General features: G+C 38.0%; 1 protein-coding gene across 1 annotated transcript in view; it reads right to left on the bottom strand.

Annotated features, from left to right (window-relative positions):
* LOC122790020 (zinc-binding protein A33-like) overlaps nucleotides 1–26,704 on the bottom strand; it is a 192,957-nt gene that overhangs the window by 115,270 nt on the left and 50,983 nt on the right. The window contains exon 2 of the mRNA XM_044057556.1: nucleotides 2,896–2,991. Coding sequence (XP_043913491.1) covers nucleotides 2,896–2,991 — 96 coding nt within the window. The remainder of the gene's footprint in view (nucleotides 1–2,895; nucleotides 2,992–26,704) is intronic.

Below are 26,704 nucleotides of genomic sequence, written 5' to 3'. Positions count from 1 at the left end.
AACACCTTAAGAAAAAACAGTAAACCAAAATGAGGTGTAGTGTATGTCCGAAAAAACTCCACAAAGACTTCTTATTCTTCACTTATCAGTGTTTAATAAAACTAAGCTTGATGTTCACAACATCCAAAATATCAAAAAATAAAATAGAACAACACTAGGTTAAGTGCTTTTGTCATTTGCAATCCAGCACCTGGGCACTCTTCAACTTAATTTAAAGAGACCAGATTCACTTAAACAGTTCTTGGTTTCTAATTCATATTTATCTGAGAGATCAGTAAAATAGAAAAGATCAGGATCAGGTTGAATAAACAATCCCTCTATCCAGCCATCTGCCTTTAAGCTATCTATTAACTGATTGCATCATCTTTGGGTGATGCCATTTAATATCTGTACATCATCTTTGGGTGATGCAATTTAATATCTGTACATCATCTTTGGGTGATACCATGTAATATCTGTACATCATCTTTAATATCTGTACATCATCTTTGGGTGATACCATGTAATATCTGTACATCATCTTTGGGTGATACCATTTAATATCTATACAGCTTGCTCCCCACTTGCAACCTCCAAACCTGAAGCTCCCAACAGCAATATTGGTTACTCATTCCTGGGATCGCCATTACATAGCCTTGCTTAATATCACTATTTATATATTCGTAGTTGAAGAAATTGTGCCCATGACTAGTGGCATGGCCAAACTGGAAGGCCAACTGGTAATGTACCAAATGTAGACAACCAAACCTTCCATAAAATTTGATGATATACGTCATGGCAGCTGAGATTCTCCTATCTTTCCAGCTCAAGACCACCACATTTAAATCCTCCTGTAACTTTGTTAAATATGCAGGATAACAGGGCATGGGGATATTCTGATAAACATAACAAATGTGGGGCATAATGATAACAGGAGCAGCTTTGATTTTCCCTACAATTGTTTGAAAACTTGTGAGCTTTGACAAAAGCGCACTCAGTTTCAGGTGCCATTCAGCTAGATTAGGTGGTGCAGCGGTTAGCATTGTTGCCTCATAGCAAGAGGTTCTCCAATTTGATCCTCGACTGAAGTACCTTCTGTGCAGAGTCTGCATGTCCGCCCTGTGGTCGTGTAGGTTTCCTCTGGGTGCTCCGATTTCCTTGGATTGGACACTCTAAATTGGCCCTAGGGGTGAGTGAGTGCGTGTGCCTTCTGTGGAAAGTTGGGCGCCGGGCTGGCAACTCGACACCATAAAACTCCACTGCCAATCATGAGTGGACAGGTGATCCGCTGTGGCAATCCCTAACCGGGAAAAGCTGAAAGAAGAAGAAGAAGGTTCTAAAGTGAATTTAAATGGCATCACCAGTTCTAGACTCAGATGAGTGGCTGGCTGAACCTGAGTTAGGGAAAGATCCTTAATACAGCCTTCCAACTCTTGACCAGCTAATACAGTCTTCTTAAGTATGTTACATTCCAATCTGGAAGCCAGACCAAATATATGAAAGCTATCAACTATTTCCTTCAGGACCAGTGGAAGACAGGAGCTCATCAAAATGCAGTCATCCACAAACAATAAAAATGTGTTGGTGAAACCATCAGAAATGGATTAGCGAAGTCAAGATTTCCCAAACCTTAAATACCAACTCCTCCATGGCCAGGAGAAATAACGCTGGCTACAGTGAGCAACCATGTCTGATACCCCTGCAGCCACCATTCTATACACCTGCGACCATGGATTCTTTTTGTCTCATTGTCTTACTGCAATGCATCGTGTTAAATTATTTTTATTTTTAATTGTATTACTGTCCTATCACACTGTACAGTATGCATGTCGTGAACTATGAAGTGTACTTTTACATTTATTGTGGGGCTTTTCTCCCCAGTTCTCTACTGAAAAGAGCTGTCAGCTCAGCTGAATTATCCCAATTAAAAAATGCAATAAATAAATAAATAAATGCAAGCATACACACATATACATACATACATATATACACACATAAATACATGCATACTCATATACATACATACAGACCTACAAACAAGCATACATACATACATTTCTAAATATAAAATTACATTTATGTTTATTTAGGCATCTGTGTTTTATTGGGTTTTTATTGGCTGTTTCTGTTTTTGGCGGTACTTCCATTACATATAAGAATGCAACTGAATTATTAGAGACTATTCTGATGAAGTTCCTGTCTAACAAAGTGGGATGAAAGTGCTAGTTTTAGTCTCTTATTGGCCGTTGTGCTTTAATATTTCATTTTTTGCTTCACTTTTCTCTGAGGTTTTTCACATACATACATACTGGATTTGCAGGAAAATGCGTAGAAATCACTGCTAAGTGATAATGTCTTTGACACCTACACTGTATTCCTCACAGTGTAAGCAATAAAATTCAATAATGTTAAATAAAGGGATGTACATCAGAGCAAGAATACTTCATGAATAGTCAATATCACCTGTCAGTCCTGAGTGATCCTTTATCATGTGCAAAAGGAAGCCATCACCTGTCACGAGTGATCCTTTATCAAGTGCAAAAGGAAGCTATGGCCCATCATACCTGAATGACCCTTTATCAAATGCGAAAGAAAGACATTCTATAGACACTGTTTAATATGGTGGCTTCAGTAACCTCACACATTACTGTGAACTGATGCTCTGTTGATCTCTCATCACTCTCTTAAACTCTACCTAATTTCTATACTACTTGGATTATGGGTTTCACTGTAACAGCAGGAACTTCTTGCAATCTGAAGTCGTTACCTCTCAGGTGCACAGTTAAAGTAATGCCTATACAGAACTACATCTGCATACATTTGCATACACAACTTACATACCTTTGTTTGTTTTCTGTCTGAGATGTGTACTTATTTACTAATTTCACACAAGTACAAACAAAATGATTACGTTACCTTGATACCGGAGATCTTCTGCTCTTGCTTCTCTTGACATTCTTTCAGGTGCTTCATTTTAATTTCTAGACCAGATGCAGCAGTCTTCAATTTTTCCTGGATACATGGAATGGCATTACATTATCAGGTACTTTAAATGGCATGTATATATACTAAAAGTTTCAGTTCGCATGTAGCAACAATAAATGTACCTGAATACTAATAAGAAAACATTTCACAATATTTCTGTTATTTTATACCTGGATTTAATTACGAAACTAATCACCAGACTAATGTCTTTCACACTCAAGCCTTGCACTAATCAAAAATTTGTTTCTATATTTTCTCAGCCTATAGTACCAAAAGTGAAACTGTTGCACAAGCCAACCTATTGGGTATTCTCAATGACAATAATTTAATATTCAACAGACACATACTTCAAGCTATAAAAACATATGCACACACAAAACATGGCAGTCTCTGTAGAGCCAAGCCATATTCCTCAGGCAATGGTAGAACAGCAGTTGCCAAAACATATCTACCCCCACCTCTCCTGTATGCATCATTTATTTTTTAAACACTTTTATTGAATTATTAGATCAAACCATATTAACAAATTTGCATTTACAAACATTAAAATCACATATAAATACTACAATCTAGGCAACATTACATAAATTATTCTATAAAGTCCTGCCTTCTCTTAAATCTCATTCCTCCTCCATTTTTCTGCATGTATTGTTACCACAGTTTCCATTTTTTCTACACAATTTACCCCTACCCTTTTCTAAACATTTAACCACTTGTTCTTTTATCTTTGTTAGAATATTCACTACTTCAGAATAGTTGTCTTAGATTTCGATTTCCATTTTTTTGCAATTGCTGTTTTTAGCAGTCACCAAATTAAAATTTACAAGGCCTTACTATATCTAGCCAATTCAGATCCTGTATCCCAACTGAAAAAAAAAACTAATTTCCTTAGTTATACCCATTTGCTTGGCCAGTACTCTCAATACAGTGCTCTATAGGGAATCTTTAAAGTCTGCTAACTTATTACATTCCCAAAATATATGTTCCCAGTTACCTCTTTCTTCCCTATTGCACCTCCAACATTTGCCATCTATGTGAAGACAAATTCTTTGGAGTCTGCTTGTGCTATAAAAGTATCCTTGCAAATACTTCCAGGCAAATATCCTAAATCTTGTAGACTTTGTTGCATATTTGGGGGCTATACATATGTCCTTCCATTGTTTCTTTGTGAACTGCATATCTAATCTCTCTTCCCAATCTTTTCTGACACATTCTGATTTTTCCTATAGTTATTGTGCAATATTTTATATGCTTTATTAATTATACCTTTTAACTGAAAGTTATTTTCTAGATTAAATTAAAAACTTAAACAGTGCAGGTCTTTCATTCAGGATTCATATCCATTTCTTTTTGTCTATACTCTGATACCAATCCAAAATGTCTTTTTGGTTTCTTCCCATGCCATTACCTTTCCTTCCTTGGACACAGTACCAACACAGCCCTTCTATCCTTCTTACATTCTATCAATCTAGCTCAAGACTCTGGTAACATAGTTTCAGCTGTTCTACTAGACGTATCTAAAGCTTTCGATACCATCTCCCACACCCATATATTAAATCATCTATCGAATCTCTACATCTCCCAAAAAACTCTATCCTGGTTCTCCAGCTATCTTTCTGACAGGTCCCAGGCTGTCAAACGGGGTCAGGCCTCCTCCATTTTCCTCCACACCCCTGCAGGAGTACCCCAAGGTTCCATACTAGGCCCTTTGCTATTTACCATCTTTATTAATGATTTCTACAAAGCCGTACCCAATACCAAAATTGTCCAATACGCAGACGATTCCACTTTGGTCTGCTGTGACTCTAACCTATCTGATCTTCAGTCTCTAACTCAAACTGCCTTCTCAACTACTGAAAACTGGATGCACCAAAACCACCTCTCACTAAACGCTAACAAAACTAAGATTCTTCTATTCACTCCCTCAAAATCCACTCCCATTGATAAAAACTCACTTCAAATTACCAGCCTTAACAATTCCATTATCAAAGTCGTTCCCTCTGCCAAACTCCTGGGGGTCACCATCGACAAACACTTAAAATTTAATACTCACATCCAACTTAACATCATGAAAACCCACATAAAACTCGGCCTACTCTACAGAAACAACTACTTCCTCACTCACTCCAATAGACAAACTTTGGCCACTACCTTTCTCCTCCCCTCTCTTTTGTATGACACTCCTCTGCTTACCAATCTATCTTCCACACTCACCTTCAAACTGGAAGTGAACTGTGACAATCCACACACCTTCAAAATACAACTTCATTCTTACCTGATTCTTCACAGGAAATGTAACTGCACTCTTCAACTCATACCTCCCAAGCTCTGCTCTTCCTTCTCTCCTGGCTAACCTTCATACCTTCCTAACTTCTCTCATATACTTAGATTATAAATGTAACTAAACAGTAACATCCAGTGATTATGCTGTATGCCTGTCTTTCTCTTGAAAAATTTTTAATAGTTTTGCTGTCTTTACTTAAAGATACCTGTTTTGACTGTAATACTACCTGTTGATTGCAATGCAAATATTTTTCTTGTAATCCTCTATGTAATGTAACTTTGTATTGTGGAGCTTTTCTCCCCTGCCTCCAATGAAAATGGGCTCTCGAGCCCAGTGGACCTCCCCGGTCACCAAATTGGAATACATAAATAAAATGTATTCAAAATGCCTTGGTTCTTTTGCCAGCTTCCTGCAGTAAATTTCATCTACCTCTTGTCTATTCTATGTAGCCCTAATTGCATTCATCCCTATTGGCAGAATCTCCTTTCTCCATTCCCATGTTGGCTTAGTTCTTAGTATACTTTCTGCTACTTTATGAATATAATATCCGGTATGACTGTTGTTATTCTCCGTAAGGATCTGCATCCAAAACCCCACTCTTTCCTTATTTCTTGAATTACCCCCTGCTTTATCATCATCCCTTTCCACTCTGAATTATAGCTTTATGCTTGTATTATGTATAAGAGCCTTAATGGTGTAGCTTTAAAATATCCCTTCAAATCAGGTAATCTTAAATATCCTTGTTCTAGTGGGAGTATCAATTTGCCCCACTTGATTCTTGCCCTCTTCCTCTTCCAAATAAAATCCTTCAACTCTTTCTTAGTTATTGTCCACAACTCCTCTTCTGGTTGACAATATGAATGATTTATGTATAAAACTAAAGGGACTAAAAACATTTTACTGCTTGTACCTTGCTATCCATATCCATAGATAAGAGCTTCCAGTTTCTCAGTTTTTGTATTATCTTTTGTTTAGTCTCTCCCCACATATCCTTAGCTGCCATAACTGAATCCTTTTTAATTCATACTCCTAAATAATTTATTTTATCATGTTCCCATAAATATGGGTATTGCTGGACCAGTTGACGTATGGGTACATAGTTTATAGCTATAGCTTTTGTTTTATCTTCAGCAAAACTGACATGACAAAATTAGAGGCATGCTATAACAAAGTGGAAACATTTGATGCTATAACCCCATACAAAACCCATAATTGTGAAGTCCTAAAAAGCTTAACTGGATAGAACTACCCCCATTAATATTCAAAAACTTGCATGCTGATTGCAAGTTGTAAATCAGAGTTATAGTAATGGAAAAAGATCCAGTCGCCCGGACATTTTCCATTACTATAACTCTTTTTTTTACAGCAACGGAGAACACAAAATCTCCGTTGCTTCACACTGTCTCGCTATGTTAAACGAGTTTAACATAGCGAGACAGCTTTAAAAAGCAACGGAGATTCTTCATTGCTTTTTTTAAAGCTGCCTCGCTATGTTAAACGAGTTTAACATAGCGAGACAGTTTGTAAAAAGCAATGGAGATCTTGCTTTCTCCGTTGCTTTTTTTTCAAAACGGTCTCGCTTTGTTAAATGGGTTAACATAGCGAGACAGGTTTAAAAAAAGCAACGGAGAATCTCCGTTGCTTTTTTTAAAGCTGTCTCGCTATGTTAAACCCATTTAACATAGCAAAACAGTTTGTAAAAAGCAACGGAGATCTTGCTTTCTCTGTTGCTTTTGCCCAGCTCTGATGTACTGCGTAGGCATACGCGTGCGCAGTACATCAGAACTGCCGCAGAATACCAGACAGCTGCGGAAGGGCAGCAAGGAGGCATTATACAATGCCATTATTTAAGAAAAGTAATTATTTTTTTTCTTAAATAATGTCATTGTATAATAGAAATAACCCACTTCTGGGTGAGGGTAATGCTAGATTTACCCACGGTTGGCTTTGTTTGGCCACTCGGGCTTCACCCTCGTGACCAAACCACACCAACCGTGGGTAAATCCAGCATTACCCACACCCAGGCGTGGGTTATTGCTATAGTATTTAACCTACACACAATCAGTCACAGCTGACAAACTTATTAATAACCTAGAAAAATGTCCTGCACTGCAAGACGTCCTGCAATACTATTTATAAAACAGAGATTTGCACTCTGGGAATAAATCCTTTCTTATGGTTACTATTTCCATCAATAAGGAAGGACACTCATTATACTCTACCTGTGTCTGTAAACTATAGGGTTCTATCCATAACACACTCAAAACCGATTGATAAAATTGCTAATTTCAAAACCCAACTTAAAAAAACACCTGCTTAAAACCTGACTCTGTACTTGTTCCATACCAGGATAACCTAACACAGTATCATTTCCACAACTGAATTACTTCCTTAAATGTCTTGAATGATGTTCATCATTGTCACCTTTCTGTTCCCACCTTTTTCCCTTCACCATCACTCTCTTAAACTCTCCTAAATTTATATACTACTCCCTCTTTCATATGATGTGGATCTAAACACATTTGTTTTCTTTTTATGTAGTACTTTTAATACTAATATACCTTTTTCTATCTACTTTTTAATCTTTCCTATTTTTCATACTCTCCTTGTTAACCATCCATACATATATCTTCAAAATTTCTTCAGTACTAGCACACCTGTTGCTGTTTTCATAAAGATATGTGAATTATGTCATGCTTCAGATGCATAATAAAATCTGCCTGTATATAATTCTATCTAAATAAAACTACCTTGTTAGTTAAAGCTGCACGCTGTGTAACAGTGGTGTGTATAAATGTTTAACAGTTAGTAATGAAGCGATCATACATGGATTCTATGCTATAATTGTACTTCTCTTTGTGGAACTTTTCTCCTGGGTCTCCACTGAAAATGACCACTTACTGCCTAATCAGTTTCCCTTTCAACAAAAACAAGCAAACAAATAAATAAATTAAAGAAAAATAAATAAAACATGTATCACAAGCAGCTAGCATTATTTCAGTACATATGACTTGGAGTAGAGTGAAGAACTGATCCACAATTTGAAAATGATTATTATAGGAAGCATTTTCTATGCTAATATGAGATACCCAGTCATAGAACAGGGGGGAAGAGTTTAAGGAAGGGGTTGGAAAGGCAAAACAAATGGACAGAACGATAATAGCTGAGGTTCTGTGAAAAAGTAACGCACGTTCATCACAGCAACCTTTATGTAAAGTATGAGTTGGGGAATATGAGCCGATGGCAATAAAAGGGGAAAATCATCTGTGGGTGTTAACACCACCTGAACTGCATCATCAAGACCTAAATGATAAATAAAGACACAGCATCAAGATGTGGATAAAGTCCAAAAGCAAGTGACTAGAAGAGGATGCAGGATGGAGTAGAGAGCTTTACTACAGGCTAGACAAACTGGAGCACAACTCATAAAAGATGACAAGAATCAGGAAAGATGGTGGGAGGATAAGGCACAGGCAGTAGATCACTGGGATCAAGTACTCACTAATCCCATAAAATCACTCCTTCACAAAGAAGGCAGTGAACCCATGGAACAGACTTCCAAAATTGCTGGTCAAAAGGCAATCCACGGCAGTAGTCAAGATAGAAGACATTAGGATGAGATAGGGTGGCAGGGATAGGAGGAATGTATCACAGTTAGATTGTTAAATGTGCTTAAAGGAAAGACTAGACAGAAAAATGATCTCCTTTGGCCATCAAACAAACATAATTCATTTTAAAGTAAAGTAACTTGGTGTCGTGTACAGATCATAGTTTTCAAGATGTGATATAAGCTAACTTATAGGAAAAAAATATACAGTATATCAGTCAAGGAGCTGAGGTTATCTCTTTATCACTTGGACAGAAAGTCAAACAACTTGACTGGTTCAAACATACATACATGCACATATACAAATAAGGACACGACACACAAACACACATATGAAGGGGTAATCACTAGTCACTTACTATAAGATCAGAGGCGTCCCAAACGGAAACCACTTACACATTTAACAACACAAAAAACAACCTCAACAAATAATTACACATACACCAATTTCTCAACAAATAAGCCCATAAGGTATAACACCATTAAACCTAATGTACTTGGTCATAGGTGACTCCATTGTGACACACATGGTTGTTCCCCTCACTAGGCTGGATAAGGAATGGGTTACAGTTAGATGCATGTCAGGTGCCACAATTCATCAAGTCACTCAAGCACAGGTACTGGTATGACCTAATCATAGTCCACATCGGGGGGGGACTTGAGATGTATGAAGAGAGACATGACTGAGCGCTCAGACTGTGTGTCACAGGAAGGTATAAGCCTAGTTTTAAGCAGCATTCTACCTTCTGCAAGGATGATGCCACAATGCAAACAAAAAATTATTGACTTTAACAATTAGCTTAGCTTCTGATGTCAGTCCAAGGGATCCAATATCTGTCAGCCTGGAGAAGACATGGCCAACAGGCCATGCTGCTTTGCCAGAGATGCTCTGTACCTGTGTACTCTAGGCTTTTGGATACTGGCAAAGGCATTAGCCACCCCTACTGTCACCTTTTTTAGGAAATGTGAAAATAATCAGCCTCCCAACACAACAAAATCCACTCTAGATAAGCTGAAAGTACTGCTGCTTAATGCTAGGAGTCTAAATAAGAAACTGCACTCCCTGAAAGTGCTTCTCACTTTGGAAGATGCTGACATCTGTGCATCACCGAAGCATGGTTCAAAGGTGTGGAAAGCATCCCGGCCATGCAGGACTACAATGCCTTCCATACATTCAGACCACAAACTGAGTATGAAAGAACCAAAGGAGAAGGTGTATACATCTTCCATAAGGATAAGTACACACTGAGACTGGTCAAAGAGTATGGGTCTCGAGCTCCATGTACAATTAATTATAGGCAAATCCCCCTACCACATTATAGCTAGTTATAGGTGCCCACCATGAAACAGGAAAAACATACTGGACTTACTGGAGTTACTTGCCATACAGCCCAACACCTTACTCATGGGTGATTTTAATTATCCAACTATTGACTGGGAACATACAAGACCACAATCTTGCTGGCTCAGAGGTTCTTGGACTTCGTGAATGCAAATGCTCTGGAACGGCCAGTCAGCGCACCCACAACAGGCTCAACTGTCCTGGACATAGTACTGAGCATTGCACCCATCCTGTTAAGATTGGACCATAAATTAGTCTTATTCAATGTAATTATAAGACCAGATATCCCATCAAGCTAAAAAACTCTTAAGAATTGTTCAAAGACAAACTGCTTCCTACTGAGTGATGGTATAAGAAGTTTCAAAGCCCCTTCAAACGCAGATAACATGGACTCCTATGCAGAGGTGTATACCAATGCCTTGTATAACCACTTAAGCAATTGAACAGAATCAGCTGTACCTCAAGGGATTAAACCCAGGTCTTGCAGAAAAAAAATCAAGCTTCTCTGGACCCAAGTACAAACAGGCTATAAAACAGGAGTAAGAAATTAATGTCCAAGAACAAGAGGGAACTGGCTCAACAGAGGAAGAAATCCCTGTCTAGCTTAAAAAAAAACAAAATAGAGATCTTGTCAAGTCCTCCAAAGCTAATCATGAAGCAAAAATAGCCTCCCTAGCTAGGGATAATTACAAGGTATTCTTTAACTATGTCTGAAAGTTGAAGGGGAATGCCGAGCTATGTGCTGAACTGGTTGTGGATGGCACCACCCATACTCAACTGAGGGTAATAGTCAACCTGCTAGCTGACAGATTTGGAACAAACTTCACCCCCTGTCCTCTCCAGTCAGCCCCCAAAGTATAAAACAAGAAAAAAGGCCTCCGAGGCATAAGGACGAAGCTGCAAGTGAATAATGTTAAGCTGCTATAATTTATTCCATGCTTTTAGTTTGACGAAAGGTACAAACTTCTTCAGACAACAGGAAAGTTAAAAACACGATTTAAATTATAATTTGAAGATCACATGATGCTGAGTTCCCAATCAAAAGGAAGATAATGAATAATTAATTAACTCCATCATGGAACCCTGCCCAGCTACGTTCATTCATAAAAATAAGAACAAATGATTACCAAACACCCTGCTACACTACATATACAATGAACTGACGTACCTGAGTGTTGCCACAAAATATCTTGTGGCATATAAAAATAACATTTAACATGAATTTTTCAGACCCATGATAAATACTTAATTCATGGAATGAAATTAAAAACACAGGTATTTTTTGTGCTACCTAACTCTTTAGTGCATCTTAAAATGGTAGCATACACTAATGGCATATTCTTGGAGACCGTTATACACACTTAAATCATAACATGGAATTAAGATAAATATTTAATATGCTACCTAACTCTTTAAAACATCTAAAAATAATAATAATAACAGCCTGCCCTAGGCTTCCAGCTAAAATATCCAAACTATCTTGGATTTGTACTATAGTCTAACCGAGATATAAGTTATTTAAAATTAAACTAACAATCCATCACTCACTATTTCATGCTCTAAGGTGTTACACCTTCGGTCTCAGTGGCTAAAACTTCTCAGAGGCTAAATTTAATATTCCATGAATTAAGTATTTATCATGAGTTTGAAGAATTCATGTTAAATGTTATTTTTGTATGCCACAAGATGTTTTGTGGCAACACTCAGGTACGTCAGTTCATTGTACGTGTAGTGTATCAGGGTATTTGGTAATCATTTGTTCTTGTTTTTATGAATGGACGTAGCTGGGTGGGGATCCATGATGGAGTTAATTAATTATTCATTATCTTCCTTTTGATTGGAAACTCAACATCATGTGATCTTCAAATTATAGTTTAAATCATGTTTTTTTTAACTTTCCTGTTGTCTGAAGAAGTTTGTACCTTTTGTCAAATGAAAAGCGTGGAATAAATTATAGCAGCTTAACATTATTCACTTGCAGCTTCGTCCTTATTCCTCAGAGGCCTTTTTTCTTGTTTTATAGTGTTAGAAAAATATGTATTTGAGCATATGTGAAGTGCTAGTTAAAAAGCAAAGTAGTATGTAATGCATTTTATTCTATTAATGATATGACAAGAAAAATGAATTCATATGAAATTGCAAGAAGCCTTTGAAAACTGCAGTGTGCCTTTTTTGCAAGTTGGCCTCTGACCCCAGCAGCTGCTAGCTCAGCAAGATTTAATGTTTATGCTTCTCACAAGTGATTATCTGCTGGGTCAGGAAATTAAACGTGTGAAATAATGAAATCTTCTGCTCTTTCCTGCTGGAACAATTGGCCTTGTATATGTCATTAGATAACGCATAGCTGTGGGGAGAAATGTTACATGGGAACAAAGAGGTGGTTAGAGAAATGTATTAAAAGACTGAATCTGCTATTGTGTTTGAATCAACTTAGAACCTTGAATAGTAACTTCTACAGAAAGACATTATAACTGACCAGGTGGTTAGCAAGGTCGTATTGTTACCAGAGGAAAACTTTTTTTTAAATATAGCATCAGCATCTTTTATGAATAGAATATTGTAAGCTAAAGTGATGTAGATGTCCTGTGACTGACCACGTCAGTCATGTGGGCTTAAACTAAATGTGAATGACTATAAAAATTGTGTACTTCCTGCTTTATGTCAGACAAAATTCTATACTTGTACATTTTTTGCCTCCTGGTGTACACTAGTAAAAACCTGAACCTCCTGTGTATTGATCTTTTGTTACAGAACTTTTTTTCATTTAACAGATTGGTCCTTCGAGCCAGAAATCCCTCAGAAGCTGCAGATCAGAGTGTAGTGGTGGTCGAAGACTGCATGCAGGAGAAGACACTAAAATAGTTCTTCTTGAATGAAAAGACCTCCGACTAAATTGTCATTTAACGAGGCTGGCCACTTTCTGATCTGTGGCCGAAAAGCGGATTGAACCGTAACTGTTCAATACTGGAGGCTCAGGTAGGGAGACATTTTGCCTTTTTTTTTGTTTTAGATCAGGGACTAGGTTACAGTAAATATTGTGTTTTTTGTCAGATTTGTCATACAGATCAGGGACAAGAAAAAGTTACTGTTTATTTGGTCATAGATCAGGGTAACAGAATAAGGTAGGCAGTTATTCTAGATAAACTATGAAAGGAACTGAAATTGTGGTACCACGTGATAAGAAGGGTTACGTAACATTTTTTAGCAGTTAAAGTAACATGGGAAATCAGTGCACTAAAACATCGCGAGACCCGCCCCTAACCGAAGACGCAAAATATATGCAATCACAACGTGCTGATAATGTTAGATATTACATGAAATGGGTTAACAAATATGAATTTGATGGTAAATTAGATAAACCTTCACTGGTTAAACTCCTTAAACAACTCAAATCAGATGCGAAAGGTCAGGCAAAAAAACAATGGCAATTAGGTATTCCTCAGGCACACAGGTGGATTGAGGAAGCAAACCGTAGGGAACAAAAGAGTAATAATTCAAAGGCATTGTTCTTAGACAAAGAGGATAATAACATAGTAATAGCAACGGCTCCTCCGCCACCTCCGCTCCCTTTTCCAGGATATGAAGCGGGTGGACAAGCTGGCCCACCTCCGCGGTATCCTGATGTCTCAGTGAAACCAAAATCGATTGTTAGAGATCCCACTGAAACTAGGTCCTGAACACGTAAATCACAAGGGGACATAGAATCATATCAAGTGGAGAGAAATCTACAAGATGAGAGCAAGGAAGAAATATGTCTGCTTATAGAGGTCCCAAATCCTCAGCCAGGACAGGTAGGGCAGGACCCAACCCTCTTAGTATATAGGCCGTGGACACCGGAGGATATCCGGAAGGTTACTGAGGGAATTCCCCATCCAAAAGTTAATTTTACGAAATTCTTAGAAGACTTACAAGGTATGAGGCTGAGTTACCACTTGAATGGGGAAGAAGTAGAAAAAGTAGTTAGACAAATTGTAGGTCCAGATTGGCACATGATTTGTGGCACCTGGAATCCTCGTAATGCAGAGTTCAAGCCACTCCCAAATAGTGACGCAGAACTAGACAATAGGGTGAAAGGCCTTACAGACCGAATTTCTGAGAAATGGAAACCTAGAGCAGACTGGACTTGTATTAACCAATGCATACATCAAGAAAATGAAACAGTAGATGGGTACTATGCCAGATTATTGGAATGTTTTAATAACCATAGCGGTATGACAGTTCCTGAAAATCAAACAAATGATTCCCCGTATGAACAACAATTAAAAAATGCATTTTTAAAAGGTTGCATTGCACCTATCAGTAGCTTCATTACGAAGCATATGATAGATCATCGAACAAGTAGGTTACAAGCCTTACTTGAATATGCTAGACATGCTGAAAGACATTTTAATAGTAAAAAGAAAAAGAAGGCACAAGTCTTCACTGCTGAAGATGGAGCTGAAGTTTATGTATTGCAGTCCGGTAAGAAGGGTAAGAAAAATGCCCAGGGAAATAAACAGTCTGACAAGCGGTCAGAGGACTTTAAAGAAAGGAAAAAGAGAGGTGAATGCTTTAAGTGCGGGAAAAAGGGACATCTAGTGAGGGATTGTAAACAGAATAAGAAGGTAACCACAGAGGATAAGGGAGATGAAGACTGACTATATGAAGGTGAAGATACACCATACGAAAGTCAGAAGTCATCGGGAAAAGACAATAAAGAAAGGACAAATGCAAATGTAATAGAAGGAATAGAGGAAGTGCAAGTAGACATGGAGGATGAAGAAAATGAGATTTTAGATTTAGCATTATTGAGCCTAGAGCTCTATCTAGCAGACAAGAAACCACTTCTGGTGGAGGGGAGGGAAGTTAAATTCCTGTGCGATTCAGGAGCATCACGGACCCTGATACACCCCTCCAAGTTAACGGAACATTCCGAATCACCTGATTATATATTAGTAAAACCTGCAAATGGACAGCTATACTGGGAACCACTTTCCCATGATATAGCAATAACTGACCCTGTTTCAGGAATGACTCAAAAAAGTAAGATTGTTGTTTCTGCAAAGTGTCCAGTGAACCTATTGGGTAGGGACCTTATGCAGATATTTGGCATAGCAGTAGTTCCAACTATGCAGGGTATGGAGGCACACGACAAATGGATACTTTTGTGGTGAGACTTTTTACTGGTACAGCCAGGACTTAGTTACGACTAGTCCAGGGGCAGTGACCAAGGAACTGATGAATGTAGCCATCAGTAAATCCCCCTCCCTTGACACTGACAGACAGCATTTGCTACATTGTACTCTGTACTACTGTAGCACACCAGGACCTGATAAGGAGTATGAGCAGGAATTGTTTAGAAATCGTGCAAACAGATTAGTATTGCGTAATATGTATTGGAATACTGAGGGAAACAGTGTTGTTAGCTGTTCATTACCTCAAGAATTCCTTGCACTATACAAATCTAATCGATTACCACATGTTAGTTTAACTAAAAACAAAAATGTAAAATGGGCAGACCTAGGAGAAAAGGTAACGAGATGGGAGAAACAAACTGACTTAGAATTATCAGAGTAGGGAATACAGGAACAAAAACTGAATTGGTTAACACAGGCACACCCAGCTGTACACTTGCAGTCTAGTGAGGACAGCTGATTAGCATTCTTACTAGTAGAAGAAGAGAAAGCCTTATGTGACATACCAAAGATTCTTTGGTCAACTGGCAAGTCAGATGTAGGGCTTATTCGAACAGCAGGACCAGTTACTATTGCACCGAAGTCAGCATTTAGACCACAAAAGAGACAATATCCTTTGAGAAAGGATGCAGAGATAGGAATCAAACCTATAATAGCAGCTTTACTTAAAGGAGTACTGGTAGAATCTCCTGACTCACCATGTAATACACCTCTATTTCCTGTTAAAAAGGCAAACGGGGAATTGCGAATGGTTCAGGATTTACAAGCTGTAAATAATGCAGTAATACCTAGAGCACCTACGGTGCCAGATCCACACACTTTGTTAAATGATTTGAAACCACATCAGAAATATTTCTCTGTGGTAGATATCAGCAATGCTTTCTTTTCAATACCTATACATCCTGATAGCCAATATTGGTTTGCATTTACATTTCAGGGGAAGAGGTATACCTATACTCGACTACCACAGGGATATTGTGAAAGTCCAACAATATTTGCACAAGAAATGGCTAGTAATTTGGCGGGATTTACCTCACCGGGGGGTAGTCAAATTCTACTTTATGTAGATGACATCTTGCTTGCAGCCCCCACCCAGCAGCAATGCAGGGAGAATACCATAGCACTGTTGCAATTCTTAGCAACACAGAGACACAAGGTAAACAAAAGCAAATGACAGCTTTGGAGAGCTCAAGTTAGATACCTAGGATATGTAATATCCAAAGAAGGTAGAATACTGGATGAAGATAAAAATACAGCGATTTTACAAGCACCCAAACCAGCAACCAAGAAGGAAATGATGTCCTTCCTTGGAACAACTAATTTCTGCCGGAGTTGGCTACCAAACTATGCTTTGGAATCTGCTCCACTAACCGACCTAATATACAAAAAGCCGCTGGCAGCACAGGATCTATTACAATGGACACCTGAAGCAGAAATAGCTTTCTGCAGGTTGAAGCAATTGATAGCTTCTTCATTAGTCTTAGGACTACCAAACTATCATAAATGTTTCTTTCAAACTGTAGACTGTAAGCAAGGATATATGACATCAGTATTGACACAGCAACATGGGGATAAGCAATGCCCCATAGCTTACTATTCATCACAGTTAGACCCAGTGGCACGATCCTTGCCCCACTGTGTACAAGCAGTGGTCACGGCTGCAATGGCAGTGCAAGCTTCAGTCTCAGTGGTGTTATTCCACCCTCTCACGTTGAGAGTGCCTCATGCAGTTGCGATAATTTTACTGCAAGAAAAAGTAGCATATCTTTCTCCTGCTAGACACCTTTCTTGTATGACTATACTGTTGAGCTAACCTCATATGACAATTGAACGATGTACGACATTAAATCCATCAACTTTGCTCTCAACTCTTGCGGATGGCACACCACACAGTTGCCTGCAGGAAATTGAGCAAAAAACCTTACCCAGACCGGATCTCATGGATATTCCCTTGGACAATGCCGAGTTGACATATTACGTGGACGGATCATGCAGAAGGGGCCCTGCAGGAAAGAATCTAGTGGGGTATGCAATAGTTACAGACACTGAAACCTTAAAAGCCCAATCCTTACCACATAACTTGTCTGCACAAGCAGCAGAATTGATTGCCTTAACACGAGCTTGTACCTTAGCGAAAGACAAATGTGTAAACATATATACTTTCTCCACTGTGCATGTTTTTGCGCAGCAGTGGAAAAATAAAGGGATGATAACATCTAGCGGTAAACCAATTAATCATGCGCAATTGATTTTAGAATTGTTAAAATCTATTCAGTTACCTACTAAAGTAGCTATTTGCAAATGCGTAGCTCATACGAAACAGCAGGACAGAATTTCAAAAGGTAATACGAGAGCTGATATAGCTGCGAAGCAAGCAGCTTCAGACTCAGAAACCTTACTTTTAGATGAGGAATTACAACCCTCTGAAATTTTAGATTTAGAAATGTTAAAAACGATGCAGATGCTTACCACAAAAGCAGAGAAACAAAAATGGGAAAAACGAGGAGCAATCCTTGAAAATGGACTGTACATCTCCAAAGATAAAAAAATGATTTTGCCGTCTAATTTATTTAGATATGCAGCTTTGTTGAGCCATGGGCAGTGCCATGTCTCAACAGGGGGGATGGTACAGTTAGTAAATCGAATATTCCAAACATATGGATTCACAAACTATACAAAATAATTTTGTGCACCATGTCATACTTGCAACAAACATCATGCACAAGGGCCATTTAAACCTAAGCAAGGAAGCTTTCCTATACCGCCATATCCGTTCCATACCATTTGTATGGATTTTATAGAATTGAATAAATGTGAAAATAAAAAATATTGCCTCGTCATTGTAGATATGTTTTCTAAATGGGTGGAAGCTTTTCCAGCCAAAAATCTGGATGCAGTGACAGTGGCAAAAGCCCTTATAAAGGAAATAATTCCTAGGTTTGGTATACCGGAAAGAATTTATAGTGACAATGGAACACATTTCGTGAACCAAACCATACAGCAGTTGGGGCGGTTCTTCAGGATTTCTTTGAAGAACCATTATGCTTATCACCCTCAGTCTGCAGGACTGGTGGAGAGGTACAATGGAGTTCTTAAAAATAAACTTAGGAAGTTGGTAGATGAGACTCAGAAGAGTTGGGTGCACTGTTTGCCTTTGGCACTGCTGAGAATGAGAACAGTTCCAAATGCAAAGGGTTTGACTCCCTTGGAAATGGTGTTTGGGAGGGCATATTATGTACCTCAGTGGAAAGCTCTCATGCCTGCAGACCAGGAGGCTGACAGTTCACTAGCTAGTTATATGAGGAAATTGTTAACAAATAAATCTCTTTTGCAGTTTAACTCTTTTTCAGATAAAGGACAGACCAGACCATTGGAAGCAGTTCTAGCCCCAGGATCCTGGGTCTGGGTGAAGGTGACGAAGAGGAAGAATTGGGCAAGTCCAAAGTGGGAAGGACCATACCAAGTACTGTTGGCAATGCCTACTGCAGTCAGAGTAGCTGAGAAGCCATCCTGGGTCCATTTGACGCATTGCAAACTGGTAAAGAACTTTCAACTTGATAAGAACATTGTGACTGTCACACATCAGGGACAAAATGGCCAAGAACAAAACAAATAGCAATACAGACCAACCCCAAAAATGTTGCATAATCATTTTATTGAGCGTACATTTATTAACTGTACTTGTGACAATTTTCTTTTTATTGTGGGTTTTTCTTCACTCAACCACGCAAGTGAAATTGGAAAAACGTGATGAATCACCCATAGACTGGCATTCAAATTTTAACACATACCTGGCAATGAAGCGTGTATATGCTGAGACTATGAACATTTCAAACTGCTGGGTTTGTACAGCTATACCAATAGCATATGGAGGACTATTAATGTCCGCTGTCCCTTTAGGGATCAATGAGACTTGGGAAAATCTGCTTTTTGACACTGGAACTGTGAGATCACAAGACAAAATAGCATTGTATTTACCTATTGCACAGAAAGGGATTGTGTGTTTTTACAAAAATGATACTCTACAAGTGGGCTGGAGTAATTGTAATATAACCATATCTTATAAATGTTATATTAAAGTCAGAGGTGGGGGTACTGTTTGTAATACTAATTATGATTCATATTTAAGTTCAATAAAAACAACATTGAATGAGATACAAAGAAATCCTGTTTTAATTAAGCAATTGTCTATTATAGATAAAAAAATGTTTCATGCAGGGTTGGCACGTATCAGCACTAAAGTAGAGAACTGTTACTTTGTATGTGGGAAAAAAGCATACAAATGGCTACCTGAGAATTGGTCCGGCAGTTGTTTTTTGGGTTACCTGGTTCCGGCCATAAGACACACTGCAAAATTGCCTCTGGGTAAAATATGGAACGTGAAAGATGTTGTCCGGAAACCTGAAAATCCAGTCGAGAAACCTGTGAATCCAGTAGGGCGGATTGAAGCAGGATGGAAAGACCATAATTCCGTGAAGGATAAAGACAAATTGACTCATATGGACTTGAGTGACAGTGTTATATCTTGGGCAGGTATACTCCCAGCGTATGGTGCAGTCAAATCAATCTGGGAGCTGAGAAAGCTGTCAAAACTTCTCGAAGTAATGTGTACAGATCATAGTTTTCAAGATGTGATATAAGCTAACTTATAGGAAAAAAATGTACAGTATATCAGTCAAGGAGCTGAGGTTATCTATTTATCACTTGGACAGAAAGTCAAACAACTTGACTGGTTCAAACATACATACATACACATATACAAATAAGGACACGACACACAAACACACATATGAAGGGGTAATCACTAGTCACTTACTATAAGATCAGAGGCGTCCCAAACGGAAACCACTTACACATTTAACAACACAAAAAACAACCTCAACAAATAATTACACATACACCAATTTCTCAACAAATAAGCCCATAAGGTATAACACCATTAAACCTAATGTACTTGGTCATAGGTGACTCCATTGTGACACACATGGTTGTTCCCCTCACTAGGCTGGATAAGGAATGGGTTACAGTTAGATGCATGTCAGGTGCCACGATTCATCAAGTCACTCAAGCACAGGTACTGGTATGACCTAATCATAGTCCACGTCGGGGGGTGACTTGAGATGTATGAAGAGAGACATGACTGAGCGCTCAGACTGTGTGTCACAGGAAGGTATAAGCCTAGTTTTAAGCAGCATTCTACCTTCTGCAAGGATGATGCCACAATGCAAACAAAAAATGATTGACTTTAACAATTAGCTTAGCTTCTGATGTCAGTCCAAGGGATCCAATATCTGTCAGCCTGGAGAAGACATGGCCAACAGGCCATGCTGCTTTGCCAGAGATGCTCTGTACCTGTGTACTCTAGGCTTTTGGATACTGGCAAAGGCATTAGCCACCCCTATTGTCACCTTTTTTAGGAAATGTGAAAATAATCAGCCTCCCAACACAACAAAATTCACTCTAGATAAGGTGAAAGTACTGCTGCTTAATGCTAGGAGTCTAAATAAGAAACTGCACTCCCTGAAAGTGCTTCTCACTTTGGAAGATGCTGACATCTGTGCATCACCGAAACATGGTTCAAAGGTGGGGAAAGCATCCCGGCCATGCAGGACTACAATGCTATCCATACATTCAGACCACAAACTGAGTATGAAAGAACCAAAGGAGAATGTGTATACATCTTCCATAAGGATAAGTACACTGAGACTGGTCAAAGAGTATGGGTCTCGAGCTCCATGTACAATTAATTATAGGCAAATCCCCCTACCACATTATAGCTAGTTATAGGTGCCCACCATGAAACAGGAAAAACATACTGGACTTACTGGAGTTACTTGCCATACAGCCCAACACCTTACTCATGGGTGATTTTAATTATCCAACTATTGACTGGGAACATACAAGACCACAATCTTGCTGGCTCAGAGGTTCTTGGACTTCGTGAATGCAAATGCTCTGGAACGGCTAGTCAGCACACCCACAACAGGCTCAACTGTCCTGGACATAGTACTGAGCATTGCACCCATCCTGTTAAGATTGGATCATAAATTAGTCTTATTCAATGTAATTATAAGACCAGTTATCCCATCAAGCTAAAAAACACTTAAGAATGGTTCAAAGACAAACTGCTTCCTACTGAGTGATGGTATAAGAAGTTTCAAAGCCCCTTCAAACGCAGATAACATGGACTCCTATGCAGAGGTGTATACCAATGCCTTGTATAACCACTTAAGCAATTGAACAGAATCAGCTGTACCTCAAGGGATTAAACCCAGGTCTTGCAGAAAAAAAATCAAGCTTCTCTGGACCCAAGTACAAACAGGCTATAAAACAGGAGTAAGAAATTAATGTCCAAGAACAAGAGGGAACTGGCTCAACAGAGGAAGAAATCCCTGTCTAGCTTAAAAAAAAAACAAAATAGAGATCTTGTCAAGTCCTCCAAAGCTAATCATGAAGCAAAAATAGCCTCCCTAGCTAGGGATAATTACAAGGTATTCTTTAACTATGTCTGAAAGTTGAAGGGGAATGCCGAGCTATGTGCTGAACTGGTTGTGGATGGCACCACCCATACTCAACTGAGGGTAATAGTCAACCTTCTAGCTGACAGATTTGGAACAAACTCCACCCCCTGTCCTCTCCAGTCAGCCCCCAAAGTATAAAACAAGAAAAAAGGCCTCCGAGGCATAAGGACGAAGCTGCAAGTGAATAATGTTAAGCTGCTATAATTTATTCCATGCTTTTAGTTTGACGAAAGGTACAAACGTCTTCAGACAACAGGAAAGTTAAAAAACACGATTTAAACTATAATTTGAAGATAACATGATGCTGAGTTCCCAATCAAAAGGAAGATAATGAATAATTAATTAACTCCATCATGGAACCCTGCCCAGCTACGTTCATTCATAAAAATAAGAACAGATGATTACCAAACACCCTGCTACACTACATATACAATGAACTGACGTACCTGAGTGTTGCCACAAAATATCTTGTGGCATATAAAAATAACATTTAACATGGATTTTTCAGACCCATGATAAATACTTAATTCATGGAATGAAATTAAAAACACAGGTATTTTTTGTGCTACCTAACTCATTAGTGCATCTTAAAATGGTAGCATACACTAATGGCATATTCTTGGAGACCGTTATACACACTTAAATCATAACATGGAATTAAGATAAATATTTAATATGCTACCTAACTCTTTAAAACATCTAAAAATAATAATAATAACAGCCTGCCCTAGGCTTCCAGCTAAAATATCCAAACTATCTTGGATTTGTACTATAGTCCAACCGAGATATAAGTTATTTAAAATTAAACTAACAATCCATCACTCACTATTTCATGCTCTAAAGTGTTACACCTTCGGTCTCAGTGGCTAAAACTTCTCAGAGGCTAAATTTAATATTCTTTTAATATTTCATATATATTTTCCTTGCCTATTGTGTCTATTACTTTTTATACTAATAAAATATAAATTTATGATAGCCTTATAGTTTTACCTTGCCAAACCTTTTAGCTTCAAAATGCATTTAATTGAACAGGAATTGTTCAGGCCAGGATACTTTATATGCATTTAATTTAATCTGCCAGAACAGCTCTAATTCTTCCAACTTCAAGCCTTCGGGTCCCCCTCTAATATCATGTGGTACATGGTCTATCACTAGGTATTTAAATGTACGATTTGATTCTATTGATATGTGTTTTACTAAAGCGTTATCCAACTTCCCTTTACTGATGGCGTACTGCTGTTCATAAATGCGCTCATGGAATTTGCGTTTCATTTTGCCTATGTAATAGGTGGGACATTGTTGACATCTGGCAAGGTAAACGACTAATTTGGAATTACAAAATGCATCAAGCGGCACATGGTACCGAAGGGATTAAGTAAGGTCCAATATCCCACTGGGCTTGAAGGTAATTCACCCTTTCACTTAAGACTTAATCAATTTATTTGATAAGCAGGGGATAGAATTGATGGTGAAACACTATGCTCTATGGGTAGATGCAATCTCCAAAGAAGTTATAGTTTTGGACAATGAAATTAAAATTGATTCAGCATTTGTCATCAGCATCGACCAATATTTAATTAAATTAAAGGTCACTAAAGTTAAAAAACGTCAGCGTGATAGGTTAGCCTATGATGCTGGTACTGCTTATCCATTGCCACCACCTTCACAAACGTTGTCATCCAACAGTAATCACCAGCATAATGAACAGGCCATTAACGAAGAAAATAGATGGATTGATGCTGAACTGACCCCCGAACCGGGGAGCCCAGAAACTAATGTGGTTAGAAGAAGTAATAGAATTAGAAACCAGGGTTATAATGCAAACCCTGATGCTACGTTGAACCACCAGAACCAATCAAATTTTCAGGACCCCAATCAGAAAATAGAAGAACAAAACACAGACAAGGAAGAACAACCAGAAGTTCTACAAACGGAAATGTTAGAAGTGAATCCAAATAGCAACTTGGACATAAAAACAAATGTAACAGTGGATTTTAAAATCTTTAATTATTCTTCTGTCTGTGTTGCACCAGAACTGGTGGAGCTGCTGACTAAAGGTTACACCTTTGTTCCTAGGTTAAATATGAATTTACCTAGGACAATCATTGATTTTAAGTGTTTTATCAGGAGACTTAACTTGAAAGTCCTTTTAGGGGACAACTTCAACGTAGAAGAGAATCCTTTACATATAGCTAGCACATTCAATCCACCTAACCATTCAACCTTACAGTCATTTGACCGGAGGCTCTAAACCTGCTAAGAGCAGTAGATATGAGGGTCAGTAAGCCAGATAAAGGTGGGGGGTTAACCATCTTGGATAATTGGGATTATATAGCTCACATGAATGAGATCTTGGCCACTGAAGCATGCCAAAAGGTATCCTTGAATGAACTCATTGTAGCTCAACAACGGATAAGGGGCCAGACTGAAGAATTGTTTATAGACGAAAGGATTGATGTGACTAGTTATAACTATTTGAGCATGCCACTCCCCTGAATAACAATATTATTCGGGATTCCCAAAATCCATAAAGACTTGGTTACCCCACCAAAGAGACTACTAGTAGATGCTAGGAATTCGATTACCTACCCCTGTGCTAAATGGTAGATTTAATTTTGAAAAAAATATCTGATCCATGAAAAACAGATTTGCAGGGATTCATGGTCTTTCTTACAGAAAATTGATCAATACATTTTGATATGGACCACGGGTTCCTTACAATCGATGTGAAGGATTTATATACCTCAATCCCACATGAGGAAGGGATAGAATGGATCAGGATCATATTAAATAGAAGCGATGCAATAAATAGGGAGATTGAACTGGTGACAGAATTATTAGATTTAATACTATCTAATAATTACTTCCTCTTTGATAAACAATATTATCTGTAAAAAATAGGGCTGGCCATGGGTTCACCATGTGGGGCTAGTGTAGCCAACCTAGTCATGGCCTATTGGGAATCAGAATTCATCTTTAAAGTGGATAATATCAGGGAGGATATCCTTTTCTACACCTGGTTCCTGGATGACATCTTCATCATCATTAAAGGTGATATAGATAAAGCTACAGGGTTAATTGATTACTTTAATAATACAAGTTTTCTGAAATTTACATTAATTTTCTGTAAGAAAGAGATCAGTTATCTAGATATCAGTTTAAGGAAAGACGTCTCCAATCAGGGTTATGTAGCTAAGGTGTATTGGAAGAGCACATATTCCAATTCCTTCCTACATTTCACGAGTAGCTACCCCTATCACCAGAAATGATTGGTTACCAAAGGACAACTAGTAAGAGCAGTGAAGATAGTTACCTTGGAGGATGAATTCCACTTGGAATGTACGACTCTTAAAGGAATGTTCCTCAGTTGTGGTTACCCAAGGAAATAACGAAATTAAATCTAAGAGGAATATATTCTCCTATATTAGGTATCACCAGTGTCATTAACCCTAATAGTAGTAACGAGCAGCCCATTAGTACCTCAGAACTAAAGATTGATGGATCCAGTGGTTTTACATTGAATCTAACCACTACGTTTAGTGCAGAAAGTCATATTGTGAGATCCATTCTTAATAAGAATTGGGACCTAATTAAAAGTGTCTTCGAACTATTCCAGAAGGTAGGGTGTCCACCTAGAATCACTTACAAAAGGGTCCCCAACTTGAAAAATTTGTTGGAGTCTAAGATTACTAGAAAATCAAATTATCTAGGAATATTTAAATGTGAAACGTGCAGATTCAGTAAACATATAGATGCAACAACATCTTTCAGTATTAATAATACGGTATGCAGAATTAGGAATAAATTAAATTGTAATTCCAAATTAGTCGTTTACCTTGCCAAATGCCAACAATGTCCCACCTATTACATAGGCAAAATGGAATGTAAATTCTGTGATCACACAGTATGCCATCAGTAAAGGGAAGTTGGATAACGCTTTAGCAAAACACTTATCGATAAAAACAAATCATGCATTTAAATACCTAGTGACAGACCAAGTACCACATGATATTACAGGGGGACCCGAAGGCATGAAGTTGGAAGAATTGGAATTGTTCTGGCAGATTAAATTAAATGCATATAAATATCCTGGCCTGAATGATTCCTGTTCAATTAAATGCATTTTGAAGCTAAAAAGTTTGGCAAGGTAAAACTAAAAGGCTAACATAAATTTAGATTTTATTAGTATAAAAAGTAATAGACATAATAGGCAAGGCTATATATACATATATATATATATATATATATATATATATATATATATATATGAAATATTAAAAGAATATTAAATTTAGCCCCTGAGAGGTTTTAGCCAGTGAGACCAAAGGTGTAACACCTTAGGAGAGCATGAAATAGTGAGTGATGGATTGTTAGTTTAATTTTAAATCACTTATATCTCGGTTGGACTATAGTACAAATCCAAGATAGTTTGCATATTTCAGCTGGAAGCCTAGGGCAGGCTGTTATTATTATTATTTTTTAGATGTTTTAAAGAGTTAGGTAGCATATTAAATATTTGTCTTAATTTCATGTTATGATTTAAGTGTGTATAATGGTCTCCAAGAATATGCCATTAGTATATGCTACCATTTTAAGATGCACTAAAGAGTTAGGTAGCACAAAAATACCTGTGTTTTTAATTTCATTCCATGAATTAAGTATTTATCATGGGTTTGAAAAATTCATGTTAAATGTTATTTTTGTATGCCACAAGATGTTTTGTGGCAACACTCAGGTACGTCAGTTCATTGTACATGTAGTGTATCAGGGTGTTTGGTAATCATATGTTCTTGTTTTTATGAATGGACGTAG

The sequence above is a fragment of the Protopterus annectens genome, chromosome 15.part0 (assembly GCF_019279795.1).
Source record: "Protopterus annectens isolate FY-2018-M chromosome 15.part0, PAN1.0, whole genome shotgun sequence".
In the NCBI taxonomy this organism is placed as follows: domain Eukaryota; kingdom Metazoa; phylum Chordata; order Ceratodontiformes; family Protopteridae; genus Protopterus; species Protopterus annectens.
The sequence above is the reverse complement of the archived record's forward strand: the minus strand, read 5'-3'. Positions and strand labels throughout refer to the sequence as shown.